The 21,100-nt window shown below is 49.6% G+C and overlaps 1 protein-coding gene across 6 annotated transcripts in view; it reads right to left on the reverse strand.

Moving 5' to 3' along the window:
• Positions 1–2,243: 2,243 nt before the first annotated feature.
• Positions 2,244–21,100, reverse strand: part of c2h14orf180 (chromosome 2 C14orf180 homolog) — a 59,282-nt gene continuing 40,425 nt past the window's right edge. For 5 of the 6 annotated variants that reach the window (XM_072495105.1, XM_072495106.1, XM_072495110.1 and 2 more), the window contains 3 exons: positions 18,228–18,388; positions 17,632–17,773; positions 2,244–2,757 (listed from right to left, as the gene is read on the reverse strand). In XM_072495105.1, the coding sequence (XP_072351206.1) occupies positions 2,558–2,757; positions 17,632–17,773; positions 18,228–18,388 (503 nt within the window). In that variant the 3' untranslated portion in view covers positions 2,244–2,557. The remainder of the gene's footprint in view (positions 2,758–17,631; positions 17,774–18,227; positions 18,389–21,100) is intronic. The other variant, XM_072495107.1, reaches the window with a different exon arrangement.

Raw genomic sequence — 21,100 nt, forward strand, 5'->3', positions numbered from 1 at the left:
TCGGAGTGGCGGGGTGGGATTCACACCGCTCCCCGGCGATTCTCCGACCCGGCGGGGGGGTCGGAGAATCCCGCCGCAAAATCATGATTGGGCAGAGAATGGGTCTAACGCAATTTGACTCCGAATTGCTATTCTACGTCACCTCAAGAGCGGTGTCAATGTGGTCTGGAACGCACGTATAGTAGTAGACACCATTTGCATATTATTAGCGGGCCTGACCTAGTATTCTCTTGGGCCTCCATGATGCTCTGCCTCAGATGGGCCAAGTTCCTGATGGAACGGTTTAATTATGCTGTTAAAAATCGGGAAACGGGCTGCTGAGGGGAGAGAGAGGGTGCATGGATAGTATCCAACATCGCCATAGTTTGTTGACAGTTCTGCCGCTGGCCGGGGGGGTGGGGGGGTCAGGAGGTGGGCTGTGGGGTCGGGGTGGACGGACACGGAACACCACTGCCGCAGCCGTTAGGACAGCCATGCAGCTGACTGCCCACTGTGAACTTAGGGCCACGGGTCATATGGGTGTCCTCCCAGGCCACCATCCTAGGTGCCCTCTGGCTCCAGCAGAACCAGTGTCATCTTGTTTGCTGGGTGAGTGTGTGCTGGGTGAGTGTGTGCGGGGATTGTAATGTGTATGTGCGGCTGCAGCTTGTCAGCCTCATGAATGTCGATCACGGACCCAACGAATCCTACACCATTTTTCATTGGAATCGATTGCGTTCCACGTGGTGCCGGGGCTAGCCCCTTAATAGTAACTCAATCAGTCCAGGTTTGGCGCCAGTTTTGCTGTCGTGAAAGTCCACAAATTCTGTGTCGGCGAAACTGAGAATCCCGCCCATGAACTTCACCAAAAAAGAGAAAGAATACTTTTAAGTCGTCATCCAGTGGAAATGATTCCTGAAAGCATGCCGCTTGGGGAGTGGGGGGGCTCTCTTTTTCTCTCCCCAGAGCTATTGTCTGAATATTGCCAGCATATTCTGGGCGTGATTCTCCGCCGGCGAGATTCTCCGTTTTGCCGGCGCCCGGGGGTTTCCCGACGGTATCGGGCTGCCCCACAATGGAAACCCCATTGACCGGCGGGCGTAACAGAGTATCCCGCCGGCCGGTCGGGGCAGAAATGTGGTGCAGCAGGGCAGTGAATCCAGCCCACTGTCTTTATCTGTCCGATTTCTAGCATCCACACTATTTTGCTCTCGTCCTAGTCATTCAATCACTCCTGCCTCCCACCGATCTTCCCTTTGTTTTCTGGGACCTCCCAACCTCACACTCCCCTCCTGGCTCTGTACTTGCTTAATAACGGTTATATCACTGACGTCTGACACAAGGCATTGACTTGAACCATTTGGCCCAATTTAACCGTGCAAGTGGGTGGATTTTGAACGAGTTAAAATCAACTATTTTAACTCTATTTCTTCTCACCGTAGCTGTTGCTTGGCCTCGGCATCTGCATTATGTGCTTGCTTTGTCAGCGGGAACTTTCCTTTCCCGCTGTGTGGGGTGGGTTCAATGGGAAACCCAATTGGCAAGCGGCGGGAAGGAGAGAATCCCGCTGCCAGCGAACAGTGCGCCACCGAGAAACAAGCGGCTGGGGGACAGTGGAATCTCACACCCTTATACGGTTATGTGATTCCCATCGTTCAGATTGCACTACATTTTCTGGTAATCTAGTTTTGAATTTTAAGAAAGTCAGTGAATCTGAACAATTAAAAAAAAAAATTTAGAGTACCCAATTTATTTGTTCCAATGAAGGGGTAATTTAGCGTAGCCAATCCACCTAACCTGCACATCTTTGGGTTGTGGGGGCGAAACCCACGCAAACACGGGGAGAATGTGCAAACTCCACACGGACAGTGACCCAGAGCCGGGATCGAACCTGGGACCTCGGCTCTATGAGGCAGCAATGCTGACCACTGGGCCACCGTACTGCCCCCAGAATCTGAATACTTTTAAAGGCACCAAGCAGGTATGTGGTCACTGTGAGGAAGAGCAGGTACCTTTAAATTCCATAAAAAGAAAAAAGTATGTTTCGAACTTGCAGCTGCTGTCTGAATTGGTTGGAATGGGAAGGAGAACCCCTATTTTTAGAAGGAAATTTGAAACTAACTTTGAAAAGAACATTTATGCCAACCTGATTCAAACTGTTGCAATAAACTGCATGGGATGTTATTTTGCTGCAGATGGCATGGTTTGCAGGTATGGGAGCCATCCACCTTTCTGTGCAGAGCAATAATAGTCTTTGCTTCAAGTTACTGCCAGTAGTGAGTTTATTGTGTCGTACATTAATTTGTTTATAATGCTGAATGTAAGGGACTGGCTGACATTTTACAGAATTGCACATGTTTGGATAACCAAAGCAATTTCAAGCAGTACTTTTAACAATCATTACATTTGCTTTGAGTAATTTGCTTATTGCCATTTCCCTTTTTTTGCACTTTTCCAAGCCACTGCCCCAAAAAAGTCACTTACGGCAGACATTTTTCTATTTGCAGTTGAAGATTATTCTGCAAAGGGACCCTTCCAGACGAGGTTGCTCAGTACGCTAGGGACATCTGTGGATATTTTAATTTTTCCGACTCCAAGTCACCCAGCTGAAAGTCATGTGCTTCATTTCCAGGAAATAGCTGTTGAGTTTTGACTGAAGTTGCTCATAGAAGTTTGATGCAGTCTCGCTACAGTACAGCAATACGATCATCAGACTCAGCAAAATGATCATCAATAAGTTGCGACGCATTGCTGGCAAATGGGAATTACATCCGTTCGCTGGTTAAAAACAAAATACAGACAGGTCACAAAAATGCAACATTAACATTTTTGTACCATTACAATATTCTTCAAAATATAGAAAAATTACACCTTCGCAGAGTGCAGTGATGTTCTGAATCTGCATTATTGTATTAGTTTTACAGGAAGGATAAGCCAAGATTGCCCGCCAAGAGACTGATTACTGAACTAGAGACTCAATTCAACCACTGATTGCAAACCAGGGCTTCAGAGTTCAGAAGAGTCAATTTAATGATACTTTTTTTCCCCCTATCTCTTCTGGTTTTAAAGTGAACTGGAAACCTGACAGGCGCAATTATTTGACTGCAGGTGCCTTCCTCCATCTCCTTCAATTGTGCCACAGCAAAATTATTGTTGCTGTAAAAAGTTACATTGATAACATTTGTCAATTGCACTCCATTTCAACATCGTTATTTAACATGTTCACACATTCCCATTAAAAACAGCAGTGCTGCAGATCCATGATGAGCAATACGATTAATCTTGCCACTTTTTACACACGCTCACCTGAATCACCTCTGAAGAAATAGGATTCTCTCATAACATCTGTGCAATGGGAGTTAATTATTTAGCATTTCTTTTTTTTTTACATATGTTGCGTTACCTTTATTTAACAATTATACAACAGTTTGTTCAGTGTTCGCCTAACCAGTACAACATTTCCAATCTAGCTATTTAAACTCTGTCATCAACTATCCCTATCATTTTGAGGTGTGCTTGGTGTTGTCTTTGCGAATAACAAAAAAAGAACTTGGGCGTCATTCTCCGACCCCCCGCCGGGTCGGAGAATGGCCGTTGGCCGCCGTGAATCCCGCCCCCGCCCCCGCCAAAGTCTCCGGTACCGGAGATTGGGCGGGGGATCGGGCCGTGCCCGTTGGCGGGACCCCCCCCGCTCAATTCTCCGGCCCGGATGGGCCGAAGTCCCGCCCAGAAATTGCCTGTCCCGCCGGCGTAAATCAAAGCTGGTATTTACCGGCGGGACCAGGCGGCGTGGGCGGGCTCCGGGGTCCTGGGGGGGCGATCTGACCCCGGGGGGTGCACCCACGGTGGCCTGGCCCGCGATCGGGGCCCACCGATCCGCGGGCGGGCCTGTGCCGTGGGGGCACTCTTTCCCTTCCGCCTCCGCCACAGTCTCCACCATGGCGGAGGGGGAAGAGACTCTCCCCACTGCGCATGCGCGGGAAACTGTCAGCGGCCGCTGACGCTCCCGCGCATGCGCCGCATTTCCGCGCCAGCTGGCGGGGCACCAAAGCCATTTCCGCCAGCTGGCGGGGCAACAAACGCCATTTCCGCCAGCTGGCGGGGCGGAAATCCCTCCGGCGTCGGCCTAGCCCCTCAATGTTGGGGCTCGGCCCCCAAAGATGCGGAGCATTCCGCACCTTTGGGCCGGCGCGATGCCCGTCTGATTGGCGCCGTTTTGGCGCCAGTCGGCAGACATCGTGCCGTTGGGGGAGAATTTCGCCCCTGGTGTTAATGCACCAGCTTTCATGACATTAGGGTGTCCCAAAGCCCTTTACAGCAATTAAGTATTTTTGAAGTGTAGTCACTGTTGTAATGTAGGAAAAGGAGCAGTCAATTTGCATGCAACAAACTTCCAAAAACAGCAATGCGATAATGATCAGATAATCTGTTCTTGTGATGTTGATTGAGAGATAAGTATTGGCCAGGACACGGGGAATAACGCCCCTACTCTTCCATTATATGGCCGGAATTCTCCATTGCCCCTGGCAGTGCACCCCCACCTGTGGGTTTCCGGGTGACAAGGTGTGGCTTCAATGGGACGTTCCATTGACGAGCTGTGGGAGTAGAGAATGCCGCTGCCAGCGGACTGCATTCCACTTAGAAACACGCGGCTAGGGGACTGGGGAATCCAACTCATGGGGCGAAATTCTCCTACCCGCCCCGCCACATTTCTGCCCCGACCGGCCGGCGGGAGTCTCCGTAACACCGGCCGGTCAATGGGGTTTCCCATTGTGGGGCAGCCCCACGCCGTCGGGAAACACCCCGGCGCCGGCAAAACGGAGACTCCCGCCGGCGGAGAATGACGCCCATGATCTTTTATGTCAACCTGAGAAGGCAGTTAGGGCCTTGGTTTAACGTTTCATCCGAAAGCTGACAACTGTGATTGTGTAGCAATCCCTCAGTACTACACTGAAGCATCTCCTGGAGTGGAAGTTGAACCCACAACCTCTGACTCGAAAGTATTAAGAGTGCTAACAATTGAGACATGGCTGAAACTTGCATATATATCATATTAATGCTATATGGGGTCTTTTGCACCACCCAAATAGAGACTGAATTTTATTTTAATGTCACATCTGAGAGACAGAGGTAAAGGTGCTGCCAACTAAGCCAAGCTGAGAATAAAAGTGGCTGAACGAAGAAGCTGACAGACTTGGGGCACGATTCAGCTTCAGCGGAACCGAGTTAAAGTCCGCTGAACGGCACATTTAGCGGGGTGTTTCTCAACAACTGCAGCGCCAGGAGACACCCAGCTATCCAACGATACTTTGCCGATTTTATTTAGCCTCGGGAAGATTCTGTCTGCCGAGGGTGCAGCAGAAAAGATTCCTCACACATTGGGGCACCATTTTGACCAGCTGGCCCAATCCCCCCCCTCCCCCCCCCCCACTGTTTTTGTGACCGCCTCACTCCTCCAATCTTAGGAAGACCCCCTCGGGGACAGCCCTGACCCTCTCCCCCTGGCAATGCTCCCCGGGACTGGATCCGGGCAGTGGCAACCTCGCACCTAGACATCCTGGAATTGCCAGTCTGGCACCATGACAGTGCCACCCAGGGAGGTATTGGGCACCTACCTAGGGTAACACTGCCAAAGTTCCCAGATGCCAGAGGGAGTGCCAAGGTTTTACCCTGCCCAGATACGGCCACCAATGGCCTGGGACACACTCCAGGTGCTGTCACGACTGGTCCACGTTTGCGTGGACCAGTATTAAACAGCACATGGCGAGGTATCCCAGGCACAGCTGGTGAATACCACGTGCATCCTAGGTGCCAGGTGAATCTGGCATCCAGGTATTTATATTAGTAATCATTTTCATTTAAATATTCAGATCCGGATCATGCCCAGTGAGGGCAAGACCCAGATCGAGACGTCTCGCGAGATCCCGTTGAGTCACGAGAGGCCTCTCGTGAGATGCAATGGCCTCGTCCTGACACCAAGTTGCACATGATGAGGCTGCTGAACCGCACCCTTGATCTCTGATCTGTGCTGCGTGCTCCACCCTGGGCCAGTGCTAGATGCTACAGAGGACTTCTCTGAAGAACAGTCATATGGACACAAAAGGTTAACTTTGTTTCTCGTGCCAGACCTGCTGAGTTTATTCAGCATTTTCTGCTCTTATTGCAAAATTCTAGGTTAGGAGTTAATTGGGGTAAACCGAGCATCTGTGAGCAACTGCTGCTGGGAAGTGCATGTACAGGAGGGCACAATTATATAAAGTAGGGTTAAGTCTGGGCTCACAAACTTCCTGGGCAAAATACCAGATGGTGATCAGAGCAAATGCTCCTGTTCCTCAGTAACGAGCCTGAAATTCCGGTCAGGGTAAAGCGGGCATAATTAGGTCCTCCTACAGGGGACCAGAAAAAAAGAATCAAAGATCAAAAGTTACAGGGTAAAGGAGCATGGGGTGGGCGGTTATAGGCACGAAAGTGGAGGTAAAACCACAGTGAGATCAGCCATTATATCGCATTTAATGGCAGCAGGCCCGAGGGACCAAATGGTTAATTCTTGCCCCTATTTCTTATGTTCTTACAATGGGGTCAATCTTTTGTTCCATTGAGATTTGTCCATCTTTGCATGTTTTTAAGAAGATCCAGTAAAAAGGAATATGGATATAACCTTCACCCAAGGCCACAACAAATAGATTGTCTTTTGGGGAATTGACTAGTTACCTCTGCAATTACCTCCCATTAAGACCTCTGTAGACTCCAGTAGAACTCCCAGCAGGCTACAGCTGTCAAGGGACTCATTGAGGCCCCCAATCTTCCCTACAAACAGCTAATCCCAGTAACTGATTCCGTCAGAAGCTGATATTCCACTCTGGCAAATGTTGCTTAACTGCAAACATGGAAATGTGTGTGAAAAGAAAATATCCCCTAAAATGATCCTGTGCCAAAAATACATTTAAAAAAAACAATGGGAACCAAGGAAGAAGACACTTTGCAGAAAATTCAGACGACCACAGAAATGATAACAGTTGATACAACTTACAGGAGAGATACGGTGGCTTCGCGCAGCAAGAGAAAGTAAATGTTATGCTCAGCAGTTTATTTTGCATGTATAATGACACTGAATTTAGTGCAGGCGCTGTGTGACTATGGCTTGGATATTAGCTACAGGCCATCTGGACTGGCTCCCATAATAAAAGCAAGTTGCCTTTTAAAACGCAGAGCCGTGAGCACAGTTACAACAAAAAATAATTGCAGAAAGGTGTTATGTTGACCAGGCACTAGAAAGACAGATTCATGCATCTGGAGTGTTGGCACCAACGGTCCTTTAAAAGAGAAAGAAAGCAAAAACCAGAACCAGGAAATAAAACGACAAACAAAGAGTAATGTTACCCCCGAGAGCACAAAATAGATTAGTTTTGAGAAAAACACCCCTGTGGAATAGTGAATGCCAAATGAAAATCAATAGTAAGCAGAATATTATATTCCTTTAAAACTTATTTAAATTGCATGATGGAAAATTACCACACATTTAAACAAATAATTCCAAGAAGCTCTTCAATACCACTCCTTTCAGAAATGCTCCATTGCTGGCTATACGTAAAAACGTTCATGCACTTTGTTGATTTAAAAAAATATATATCTATATTTCATCCTCATTATCCTCTGTGTTTGTTGCTGACCAGAATTCCATCATGTCGCTCACACAGGAGGAGGGACGAGCATGGTTCAGATCCCTACAGCATCTGACTCGCACCAAGGAAAATCTGAAATAGTAGATTCAAAAAGGGCCGGTAATTGGTAACAATGTTACCAAATTAAGGGCAGCACGGTATGTTACAAATTAAGGGCAGCATGGTAGCACTAGTGGCTAGCACTGTGGCTTCACAGCGCCAGGGTTCTGTCATGATGTTCCAGGTTCGATTCCCCACTGGGTCACTGTCTGTGCAGAATCTGCACGTTGTCCCTGTGTCTGCGTGGGTTTCCTCCGGGTGCTCCGGTTTCCTTCCACAGTCCAAAGACGTGCAGTTAGATGGATTGGCCATACTAAATTGCCCTTAGTGTCCAAAAAAGGTTCGGAGGGGTAATTGGGTTATGGGGATAGGTTAGAAGTGAGGGCGTAAGTGGGTCGGTGCAGACTCGATGGGCCGAATGCCCTCCTTCTGCACTGTATGTTCTATGTGGCTAGTCCTCAAAACTTCTCGGATTGCGGAAGGGTCTGTAATATGCTCCAAATGAAATGAAAATCGCTTATTGTCACAAGTGGGCTTCAAATGAAACTACTGCGAAAAATCCCCTAGTCGCCACATTCCTGTTCGGGGAGGCTGGTACAGGGATTGAACCTGTGCTGCTTGGCCTGCTTTAAAAGCCAGCTATTTAGCCCTGTGCTAAAGCAGCCCCTTACAAGCATTTCAGTACCACAGGCGTTACATACAAACTTAATCCAAAATGAACCTTTTATGCTGAACCTGGAACTTCAGAGTCACAAGAACAATGATAATGAAGTGTTTCTATTACCAATCGGAATTTACTGAAAGGTTTACGGCCGGGATTCTCCGAAAATGGGGCTGTGTCCTCACGCCCGCTGGAAAACGTTTTCAATAAGTCTGGAGTGATTCTCCGGTTTAAGAGGGATAGCAGAGCCCCGGCGTGCACCGCGCAGCTCCTGCTGCCGATACGGGACCCTGCACTTCCAGCCATTTGTCCGTGCATGCTCGTGGCGGCCGTTTTCACGCCGGCCACCGCGCATCATGACGGAGCCACACAGCAGACCGGCGCGGAAAAAGATAGGCCCCCCCCCCGAATCGTGCATGCCCCCTGATCGGTAGCCCCCGATCGTGGGCCTGTCCGTCGTGGAGGCCCCCCTCCGGAGTCTGATCCCCTGCCCCCCTCCCCCATCACGACGGCCGGCGCGGCCGCGAATCCAAGCTCCCGCTGGGTGGAACCACACGGGAACCACGCCGACGGAACTCGGCGGGATCTCGGCCAGTTGATCGCGGAGAATCGCCGCGGGGGCCTCTTACACCGGCCCCCGACCGGCGCTGCGTCGACCGCGCACGCGCCGATTCTCCAGTCCGCCGAGAATCCCGTCCCAGCGACCCCATTTTCGGGGCTCCGAGACCCTGATTTTGGTGTGGAGAATCCCGGCCTACATTTCTCAAATACCACGTTGGAGTTACCAGTCCTCCAGGATTAGCCTGGAGTCCCCAGCAATTGACGAGCAATCTCCAGGACACTGCTCTGCTCAACCCTGGAGGAAATCATCGGGACATTACAAAAGATTGTTTGTTTGCCATTTTCTTTGAACTTTACCAGATACAAGAATACTGAAAAATGGGAAAAAAGGCTGCTTAGCAGACAGTCAAGCATCATCCGATGGGATAATGTATATTTTGCTTTCTAATTGGCACAGGAAGTCAGTGTATCACAAGGATGGAGGTGTTGGCTGAATAATGGCTGGAGTGTAGGGACAAGTCATGTGATGAAGCCTCCAGGAATATGTTCAGTCACAGTTGACAACCCTCTTTGATAGCAAAAAAAAAATCCAAGCATGACGGAGATTTTGCTCTGTGTTAATCCTTTTTAAGCAGACGAAGTTGGAAGGGTCACGTGAGATTCAAGCACATGGACTGCACCAAGGTAACAAAACCGGGACCCTTTATTCCGCTGGCATCAAATCTTTATACACAGTAATGGAAAATGGTTATGACCAATTGGCTAGCATCAATCTCAAGAGTGGAGGACATTCCCTCTTTTACAGGGGCGAGATTCTGCGTTTGGGAGATTATGGGCTGGATTCTCCGATTTTGCGGTGAAGTGCTGACGCCTTGCATTTTCCGACGCTAAAATTTGTGCCGAGCTCGCACCGATTCTGGGACTAGATGCTGCGCCGGGTAAAGCTCCTGGCTCTAGCGCCAAATACAACCGTACAACATGGCGCCGGCCGTGCGCAGACCCGACCTGCCAAATACTGCCCCACAGGGCAACCCCTGGCCTCCCTCCACCAGTCACCAGTCCTCGCGGAAGCCCCCCTGGCCAGCAGCACAGCTCCCAGCTAACTGTGGCGGCGCTGGACACAGTCCTAGGCCCCCACGCCGGGTTCCTGACTGCTCAGACCACACGTCAACTGCGTGGTCGGGAACTCGGCCTATCGGGGGAGGGCCTTCAGGTGACTCCCCAACGCCGTTCTGACGGCGTGCAATGCAATGATGCTATTTTGGAGGGGACGAAGAATCGAAAACCGGCGTCAAACAAGCGCTGCCTCTGATTTTGGCATCGGAAGGGATTCTCCACCCGATCACCGATTACAAAATTGGTGTTGGGCAACAGAAAATCCCTCCCTTTGTTCTCCTGCCAGAGGAGGGATTTACATTCCTTCTGGGAGCACAAATTGGGAAACAATTTATGCATGATGCTGAATATGAGGGTTTCCCGAGGGAATCCTGCCATTTTGAGTGAGCGGCCCGATCGCAAAAGGCCCATGACCGTACTTACCTGCACCAGAAATCAGCATCCTACCCCGCTTCCTACCCCCGGATTGTTGTCCCCCCCCTTCCCCCCCCTCTCCCCCAGGGCCCCCCTAACTAGGGAGGACCCTTCCCTGTCCCAGGGACCCTCTTAGTGAAAGAATATACAGCTGTAACACTCACCTGGAAGCTGCAAGAGTCTATTCCGGAAAGGAGAACAGCTGTGACCTGTGTTTAAACCCTTCAGATCCATTAGCTGCAAGCCATTCATTCATTTTTAGTAGTGGGCTGTGATTGACAGCTTCCACAAAACAACTGCAGCCTTGATTAATTCATCACCCTTCATCGATAAGTGACTCTTAGTACTGAAACCCCAATATTTACAAACACCAACCATATCAAAGAGCGGTAATTACACTGCAATCAGATGCTTGAGTGATTGGAATCCACCTAGTGATCGGAGTACAGTGTTTGAATCGGAGCCTGCCGACGCCGATCGCAGTTTTCCGATTCTCCGTACCACGGGGAAATGCACTTCGGGCATCTAGAGACAGAGAATTCACCCATAAATCTCTGTTATTGGTTGGCCTAGAACAATTTCCACAGTGCTGACACACATTGTAATATACATCAGCAAAACTGGAATAATCAAACACACTAAGCGGGATTCTCCCGAATCCCCGCAATAGCCCAACGCCGGAGTAAAATGCGGAGCGAACCACTCCGGCATTGGGCCGACCGGAGTTACAGAATCCCCCGCACTTCCGGGGGCTAGGCTGGTGCGGAGGGGTCGCGCGCATGCACAGACTGGCCGGCGTGTTCTTGCGCATGTGCAGATGTGTGTCTTCTCCACGCCGGCCATGGCAGAGCCCTACAGAGGATGGCGCGGAAGGAAGGAGTGTCCCCACGGCACAGTCGCGCCCGCAGATCGGTGGGCCCCGATCGCGGGCCAGGCCACTGTGGGGGGGCCCCCCCGGGGCCAGACCACCCCCCGGCATTCCGCACCCTCCCCCTCCCGGGGCCAGATCCCCCTCCCGCCCCGGGGCCAGATCCCCCCCCCCCCACCTCCCAGAGGACTGCACCAACCGGCCTACCATCCAGGTCCCGCCGTGTGAGACCATGTCCAATTCACGCCGGCGGGACTGGCCAGTAACCGACGGCCGCTTGGCCCATTGGGGCCTGGAGAATTGCCCGGGGGGGGGGGGGGGGGGAAAGAGGGCGCTGCCAACGGCCCCCGGCTGGCACGGTGTGATCCCCGCCCTCGCCTGAAAACCAACGCCGGAGAATACAACAGCCAGCGTCGGAGCGGGATTCTCTCTTTCTCTCTCTCCCTCCTCCCCCCCCCCCGGGATTCTCCGACCCGGCGTGGGGGGGGGGGGGGGGGGGGGGGGGGGGGCGGGGCAGGGAATCTTGCCCACTTTGTCGATCTCAAGCTTCAAGCACTCGTATCATTACCTATTCTGAATCAAATGGTTTTAGATATTCCTGGTCCGAATGCAAAGCGGAGTGTGAGAAAACCGAACCGAAAAGCTTTCACCCAGTCTCCTGAAACTACTATTGCTATTCAGATGATGGAATTCTAATTTTTTTTGTGAGCAATATGCCCAGGGAATAATTCGAATGAAATATCGATTTTTAAAATTCAAAATAAAATTGTAATTGCACATTAAGACTTTAGACCATGGCTTTGGCTTTCCCAATAATTAGCTGGATTTGTGTTCATTCAATTCTGAATATCAGAGAAATCTGACACACTGGATGGATTGAAAGATGTGGGCCGGAATGTTCCGTCCGTTTGCTGGCCCCGCTGGTGGCACATCTCTGCCCCCGGGTTTCCTGGTGGTGCAGGGTGGTTTCAATGGCAAATCCCACTGACAGCGGCGGGAGCAGTGAACGGCGTGCCACGTCCCGCTGCCAAGAAACACAGGCTGGCCAGCCGCAGAATCCCGCCCTTGGTGTTAGGTTAGGGCTAGGTGCTGTCAGCAAACATGCAAAATCTGACCTTGTGCTTTTGGATCATGTTGTCAAGCGGCAGCGTGCAGATGAGAAATAGGAGGGAGCAAAGGAAAAATCCTGGGGCGGAGGAAGCAGGGAGAGAAGAGATTACAGCAGATTCACTGATTACGACTGGGTTGATAGAATTGGAAAGAGGTGAGTCCTGGCTAAACTGGAAAATGAGCAGAGGCATTTGAGGCGAAGAGTGTGGTGAGTCATGTCAAAGGCTGGTCAAGAAGTATAATTTAGCATGATCGCAGTCACATAGGATTACACATATTACAGACAGACTATTTTAATGAGTGTGAGAGTCCACTGTATATGTTTATAATACATAGATATTCTTATTACTATTTCTAACTTTTAAAATTGAACAAAGACCTTTAAACCTATAGACTGAACCTATGTTTGTCTGTGACCTCTGAACAAAGGAGCTGAAGGTTGTTGATGTGCTGGGCTCCTCCATCATGGAGGATGCGGATATTTGTGGAGCTTCCCCCTCCAATGAGGTATTTAATCGTCTAGCAGCATTTGCGACTGGTTGCGACAGGACTGCAGAGCTGAAATCTGGGGCGAAATTCTCCCCCAACGGCGGGGATGTCCGCCGACTGGCGCCAAAGACGGCGGAAATGGAGTTTGTTGCCCTGCCAGCTGGCGCGGAAATGCGGCGCATGCGCGGAAGCGGCAGCGGCCGCTGTCAGTTTCCCGCGCATGCGCAGTGGGGAGAGTCTCTTCCGCCTCCGCCATGGTGGAGGCCGTGGCGGAGGCGGAAGGGAAAGAGTGCCCCCACGGCACAGGCCTGCCCGTGGATCAGTGGGCCCCGATCGCGGGCCAGGCCACCGTGGGGGCACCCCCCCGGGGTCAGATCGCCCCGCTCCACCCCCCCCCCCCCCGCCCCAGGACCCCGGAGCCCGCCCACGCCGCCTGGTCCTGCCGGTAAATACCAGGTTTGATTTATGCCGGCGGGACAGGCAATTTCTGGGCGGGACTTCGGCCCATTTGGGCCGGAGAATCCAGCGGGGGGTCCCGCCAACCGGCGCGGCCCGATTCCCACCCCCGCCCAATCTCCGGTACCGGAGACTTCAGGGGGGGCGGGGGCGGGATTCACGGCGGCCAACGGCCATTCTCCGACCCAGCGGGGGGTCGGAAAATGACGCCCCTGATCTATTGGTTGTGAAAGTGCTTAGCGCTGTCTATTACTTGTGCTTATGCTTTGTGGCACGCAAGTAGTCCTGTGCTGTATCATCAGGCTGAATGAAGCCTTATGCCTGGTGTACAGGGATTTCCTTTCCCCCCCTGGTGCCGGTGTCTATCTGGACAGCACTGTGCTCTGGCACCTATGCAGCCACGAGGACAAAGGTCTCTGAGGTTCATCTGGGGGCAGAGTGTGAGGTGAGGACGGGGAGTGGTGGTTAAGGCCTATCAAAGACAAGCCTTAAAACACCAGGTTAAAGTCCAACAGGTTTGTTTCGATGTCACTAGCTTTCGGAGCGCTGCTCCTTCCTCAGGTGAAAGAAGAGGTCTGTTCCAGAAACACATATATAGACAAATTCAAAGATGCCAAACAATGCTAGGAATGCGACCATTAGCAGGTGATTAAATCTTTACAGATCCAGAGATGGGGTAACCTCAGGTTAAAGAGGTGTGAATTGTATCAAGCCAGGACAGTTGGTAGGATTTCGCAGGCCAGATGGTGGGGGGTGAATGTAATGCGACATGAATCCCAGGTCCCGGTTGAGGCCGCACTCATGTGTGCGGAACTTGGCTATAAGTTTCTGCTCGGCGATTCTGCGTTGTTGCGCATCCTGAAGGCCGCCTTGGAGAACGCTTACCCGGAGATCAGAGGCTGAATCCCTTCCCCGACTGGAAGGGAACATTCCTGCCTGGTGATTGTTGCGCGATGTCCGTTCATTCGTTGTCGCAGCGTCTGCATGGTCTCGCCAATGTACCACGCTTCGGGACATCCTTTCCTCCACTTCTCCAGCTTCCACCCTAAACACATTAAAGAAGCCATCCCCTATGGACAAGTGCTCCGTATACACAGGATCTGCTCAGACGAGGAGGAGCGTAACAGACATCTACAGACGTTGAAAGATGCCCTCTTACGAACGGGATATGGCACTCGACTCATCGAGTGACAGTTCCAACGCGCCACAGCGAAAAACTGCACCGACCTCCTCAGAAGACAAACATGGGACACAACCGACAGAATACCTTTCGTCGTCCAGTACTTCCCCGGAGCGGAGAAACTACGTCATCTTCTTCACAGCCTTCAACACGTCATTGATGACGATGAACATCTTGCCAAGGTCATCCCCACACCCCCACTACTTGCCTTCAAACAACTGCGCAACCTCAAACGAACCATTGTTTGCAGCAAACTACCCAGTCTTCAGAACAGTGACCACGACACCACACAACCCTGCCATGGCAATCTCTGCAAGACGTGCCAGATCATCGACATGGATACCACTATTACACGTGAGAACACCACCCACCAGGTACGCGGTACATACTCGTGCGACTCGGCCAACGTTGTCTACCTCATACGCTGCAGGAAAGGATGTCCCGAAGCGTAGTACATTGGAGAGACCATGCAGACGCTGCGACAACGAATGAACGGACATCGCGCAACAATCACCAGGCAGGAATGTTCCCTTCCAGTCGGGGAACACTTCAGCAGTCAAGGGCATTCAGCCTCTGATCTCCGGGTAAGCGTTCTCCAAGGCGGCCTTCAGGACGCGCAACAACGCAGAATCGCCGAGCAGAATCTTATAGCCAAGTTCCGCACACGAGTGCGGCCTCAACCGGGACCTGGGATTCATGTCGCATTACATTCATCCCCCACCATCTGGCCTGCGAAATCCTACCAACTGTCCTGGCTTGATACAATTCACACCTCTTTAACTTGGGGTTACCCCATCTCTGGATCTGTAAAGATTTAATCACCTGCTAATGGTCGCATTCCTAGCATTGTTTGGCATCTTTGAATTTGTCTATGTGTTTCTGGAACATACCTCTTCATTCACCTGAGGAAGGAGCAGCGCTCCGAAAGCTAGTGACATCGAAACAAACCTGTTGGAATTTAACCTGGTGTTGTAAGACTTCGTACTGTGCTCACCCCAGTCCAACGCCGGCATCTCCACATCATATCAAAGACAAGGGAGATATGTGGACGGAGGGCTGTGCAAAGAGGAGTGGGGGAAGGGTGAGGGCTCAGGATGGCAGATAGAGGGGCAAGGAGGTGGATGGAGAAGGGGAACAATGGAAGGCAGAGTGAAGACCGAGGGGAGGGAAACTGGACCCTGACTAGGCTGACAAACAAGTGGTCAAAGGCAGCGGTCCAAGTGGGACCTGGGTCGCTTGCACGTAGTGGGTTTGGGGGCAGGGTGGTTGAGGCACAGACTTCTTCTGGAGGCTGCTTGCCTTTTTCCTGAGTTGCTGGAATCTTGCAGTTTAGTGAAGCCATTATGCTGGGCAGAATGATAGGATGGTGCTGGGCTGATGTTTAAATATGGTGTCGGCACCTTCAAACCTGTCAGCTACATGCAGGTGGACCAATCAGCTGCTGGCCTGCCAGAAGAGTCAGGTGGATCTCACCTGTGCATAATTAATGAGGTTCCAGGTGGAGAATCGGGTGCAGGACTCCGTCATTCTTGTCAGAGGGATAGGCGACGCTGGAGCCGCCCACTGGGAGAATTCCACCCCAAGTTCCAGGAACCAAATGTAAGGGGTCCCAGGCTGGTAAAATATGGAAATTCCTTGAGAGGGGGAGGAAAGAGTCGCCTGTGGGGTGATCGGTCATGTGGCGGCAGGAGGGGGGGGGGGGGGGGGAGGAGGCCCAGAGGTCACCAGGCCTCCAGGAGAGGCCACTTCCAGTCAGAAAGGGGCTTCTGATGTAGCCCCCTCCTCCCAACTTTCTGTCTGAGACCGAACTTTCTTTATTTTCAGGTTTCCTCCATGGAGTTTCAATTGGCCTGCCAGCATAAAAGAGTTGAGGCTGGGCAGGAAATGGGCCTTAAGTGGCCGCTGTTAATGGTTTGCTTCAGGGTTTTAATTAGGGAGCAGTAAGAAGTCTTACTGGGAGACCCAGAGGGAATCCGGTTCCTGCAATTTCACTTCACCACACCCTCCCCCCCGCCCTAAAACCCTGCTGACTGATGGGGAGTGAGAAACCCTGACCAAGATTTCTCAGCATCTAATAGCGAAAGAGTGTGCACTCCACTTAACATAGATGATAATCACGACATTTTCAGTGGAGCTACCAAGACATCCTCTTCAGCAGTGATGGCATAACAGTGAGAGGAGGGAAATAACTATCCAAATGGCCACCCAGTGTTGTCTATGTGGAGGAAGTTAACCACTAACAGGAGGTCAGGTTTGCTGGAAATTTTACAAGACATTTGAAAAGAATACAAAAAGATTCTGCTGACAGCAATATATGCAGAGCTGAAACCACCTGGGGAAACCCAATCAGAAGGATAATGAGATTCACGTAGCCCATCATACAGTTGACTCCTGGCTAGTGCGAGCTTATTTTCTTTGTTAGGCACCTAATAAATTCACTTCCTCCCGCACCAATGGTATGTTTTTAATATGCATGTTTTTCCAATGCAGTAAATTAAACTCTGCGACCATGTTTTAAATTGCGTATTAACAAATTGATGCCCGCAGAGATGTCATCAAAATTAACAAAACTGAGACTGTTTCAAATAAAAATACATGTTCTGGAAATGCGCAGGTTGACAAATATTTGAAGAAGAAAGGTAGTCAATGCTTTGGATGTAGCACATTGCCAGAGCTGCTGTAAATATTCCCAGCATTCTGTTCCTATTTTAGTAGATGGAATTTGTTATGTATACATATGTGCATGGTAGGAAGACAGAAAGGAACAGATTTGAGTAACAAAACAAAAAGAAAACACAGCAATATTAAGCCTGCTGAAACAAATTGATTTTCTAAAAATTTAAATTTAGAAATTACTTATAATATTCTCAATGAGGAATCCATTTTTGTGAGTCAAGCTCATTTGCGAAAGTGAGTTATTAAGCCAGATATTGCATTGTTCAAAAGAGTGTTCGAGATTTTAAAAACAGACATTTGGCTCATCGAGGCTCATCCCTTTCCCACAACTCAATATGTGCACCTTATCCATCTGGTTCCCTTTTTCAATACGGGATTGTCAAAATATGGTCAAACATACTGTGAAAAATGATCTCATCCAGTTCTCGAAACCGAACTCTTCTTGCAGTCCTTGTTCTGTGAGAAACATAACCATCTTCATTTCTTGTCTTATTGGATCCCTTCCTCAGTATGGATGTTGGACATTTCCGTACAATCACCTGCTGGTTTAAAAATATTTATCAAGTCATCTCAGTGTACGCCATCATATTTAAAATCTATACTTCTCCATTGTGGTTGTTAGGATTTATTCTAAAAAAGGTAAGCAAATGGATTTAGAATATTAACACCAATTCAGATATTGTTTCACTGAATCCCCAGTTTTCCTCTCAAAAATTCATGTAAACCTGTATGTTATCATTACATTTTAATCAGAAAGATAATCTACAAGGAAAACATGGGTCGATATTGACCCTTAACTGAACTCTTGACAAGCGGAAAATACCCGATCAAGAAGCTGAACACTATTTGGTCTGATCTGATTTTTATTTAATGGTGGGTATAAATATAAATGAATATAACTAACCCAGTCTGTAGCCCTAGTTTATTTTCTTTAATGGCAAGATCAAAAACAGATAGAAATGACCCATGGAAGCACACATTGACATATTAAGATACCTCCTGTGTGTGACAAGTTTGTGAAGATAACGCATTGGCTTTAAGTCTTCTGGTATCTGGTGTGTTTTCAAATCTCTGTGGCGAATCCGTATTTGAAAGATCGAGCAGTAGGTCCGCAGTAAAATCCTGGAAATTGGCTGAATTGTATGGTGTTAACGAATCTAGAGGAAGTTGGTAGATGTAATGCATTAAATTTTATATTATTTCAAATAGAATACTTTTAATCAGCAAACAAAATCAATGGCTACAAAATTTGGCTCTGTGGCATGAATAATTTTGGTTCTATGGATGCTGCTTTCGGATTAAAATGGCGTCCATGACACTTCTGCTCACTTTCAAGAGCTGACAGGGAATGCCATCTTGAGAAGACATTAGTGTATGCGTCAAACCCTGCACTGGATGTATGCAAGATGGACAAATTATGGCATCAGTCAGTGACTAACACCGATTTGACACCACTGCTAACGTTCTCCCGTGTCATCCGTGGGTTTCCTCCGGGTGCTCCAGTTTCCTCCCAGTCCCGAAAGACGTGCGATTAGGACATTGTGAGTTATTCCTCTGGGTCTCCAAACAGACGCCGGAGTGTAGTGACTAGGGGATTTTCACAGTAACTTCATTGCAGTGCCAATGTAAGCCAACTTGTGACAATAATAAAACTGCAATGCAAAGGGAATTGTGGTACTTGTGCGCGATACACAAAGCTAACACACAGATACAGCAGGTAATCTGGAAGACTCTTGGAATGTTGGCCCTTATTTCAAGGGGGTTGGAGTGTAAGAGTCGGAAAGTCTTGTACTGGTATGGTTAGACCGAATCTTGAGTACTGTGAGCAGTTTTGGTCCCCTTATTTAAGGAAAGATATTGGGCCCGATTCAGTGGACTTGAAGCTAAGTATGGTTTCGGGAGCGTTTGGCAGGGTGTTTCTCGACGGCTGCAGTACCAAGATTCACCAGCACTTTGCCGTGTTTTTGGGTCTCGGGGAGTTTCTCCCCGCCAAGGCCACACTTTAGTAGAGTTCGCCAGCAGGAGTGGCTCCTCGCAGATCGGGGCACCATTTTGACCGGCAGCCCTGATCTCTGCCCCTGTCCACGCCCCCCGCGTAACCTCCCAGACAACAGAATCTCAAATTTAGAATGTCGGTGGGCTGCTTGACCTTGGCCCAGGTCGATCCATGGCTGCAGTGTGAAGTTTCCTCATCAGTGTCAGTAGCCATGTCTTCAATGGGTACCCTTCTCTTTGAAGATCTTGTGCAAAGAGCAGCAACAGCTGTGGCACCCGAGAGTGCCATAGTAAATAAGCAGCATGACTGCTCCAGAGGAACTGGGCACATACCCGCAGGAAGTGCTTTCCAAGGTGGCAGACATGTTGAATGGTGATCAAGTGGAACCCCTTCCTGTTAATAAAGGCTATTGGCTGATCCAAGGGAGACTTGATGTTCAATGAGTGCAATCTATTACACATTGAACATAGAACATAGAACAACACAGCGCAGTACAGGCCCTTCGGCCCACGATGTTGCACCGAAACAAAAGCCATCTAACCTACACTATGCCATTATCATCCATATGTTTATCCAATAAACTTTTAAATGCCCTCAATGTTGGCGAGTTCACTACTGTAGCAGGTAGGGCATTCCACGGCCTCACTACTCTTTGCGTAAAGAACCTACCTCTGACCTCTGTCCTATATCTATTACCACTCAGTTTAAAGTTATGTCCCCTCGTGCCAGCCATTTCCATCCGCGGGAGAAGGCTCGCACTGTCCACCCTATCTAACCCCCTGATCATTTTGTATGCCTCTATTAAGTCTCCTCTTAACCTTCTTCTCTCCAACGAAAACAACCTCAAGTCCATCAGCCTTTCCTCATAAGATTTTCCCTCCATACCAGGCAACATCCTGGTAAATCTCCTCTGCACCCGCTCCAAAGCCTCCACGTCCTTCCTATAATGCGGTGACCAGAACTGTACGCAATACTCCAAATGCGGCCGAACCAGAGTTCTGTACAGCTGCAACATGACCTCCTGACTCCGGAACTCAATCCCTCTACCAATAAAGGCCAACACTCCATAGGCCTTCTTCACAACCCTATCAACCTGGGTGGCAACTTTCAGGGATCTATGTACATGGACACCTAGATCCCTCTGCTCATCCACACTTTCAAGAACTTTACCATTAGCCAAATATTCCGCATCCAAGTATTGCACTTGAGGAAATCCTGTAATGGCCCCTGAAGTGGATTGGCCACTCTGCCTGACTACCAGGGTCAGTTCGATAGTGCACATAACTCTCTGGTCCTCACTGTAGTCACTTCCTTAATTCAGCATTGAGCTGCTGCCTGGGAGATTCCACACTTGTAAACCTGTGTCCACGTGAGTGCAGCTTGCTTTACGTGGTTGAGGATCTGACAGTCAGTGATCTCTGTTTGCCGCTCATTAAATTTTGAATGGCACCTTGAAATTGCATTCCGACTCACTGATATGATCAGTAATTACCTGCACAAGAGCACAGGTGAGGCCCCAAGTTCGCATCACAAGTCAACCACATCAGAGTAGCCCTCGTTGTGATTGGGATTGTTAGAAGAGAGAGAGAGAGAGAGGGGGCCATTGTCCCATTGAGGCTGGATGTCTGGGGAGCAGGAACGTCAATCGCTGAAGAGGTAATGTGGATCCAGCATGAAGCTGTTAGGTTTCTGCTCCAACAAGTCCCATGACAATGCTATCCCACCCTCACCTCTCAGCCCATTTGAGTGGGCCACAATAATATAGACCCATCATGTGCCAATCCCACCATTATGCTAACCTTAAGTAAGCTCACTGCCAGTATCTGAACTGGTGGTTGTGATGTCAGATTTAGTGATGATATTTTTGCTTCAT

Source organism: Scyliorhinus torazame, chromosome 2 (genome assembly GCF_047496885.1).
Source record: "Scyliorhinus torazame isolate Kashiwa2021f chromosome 2, sScyTor2.1, whole genome shotgun sequence".
NCBI classification, from domain to species: Eukaryota; Metazoa; Chordata; class Chondrichthyes; order Carcharhiniformes; family Scyliorhinidae; genus Scyliorhinus; species Scyliorhinus torazame.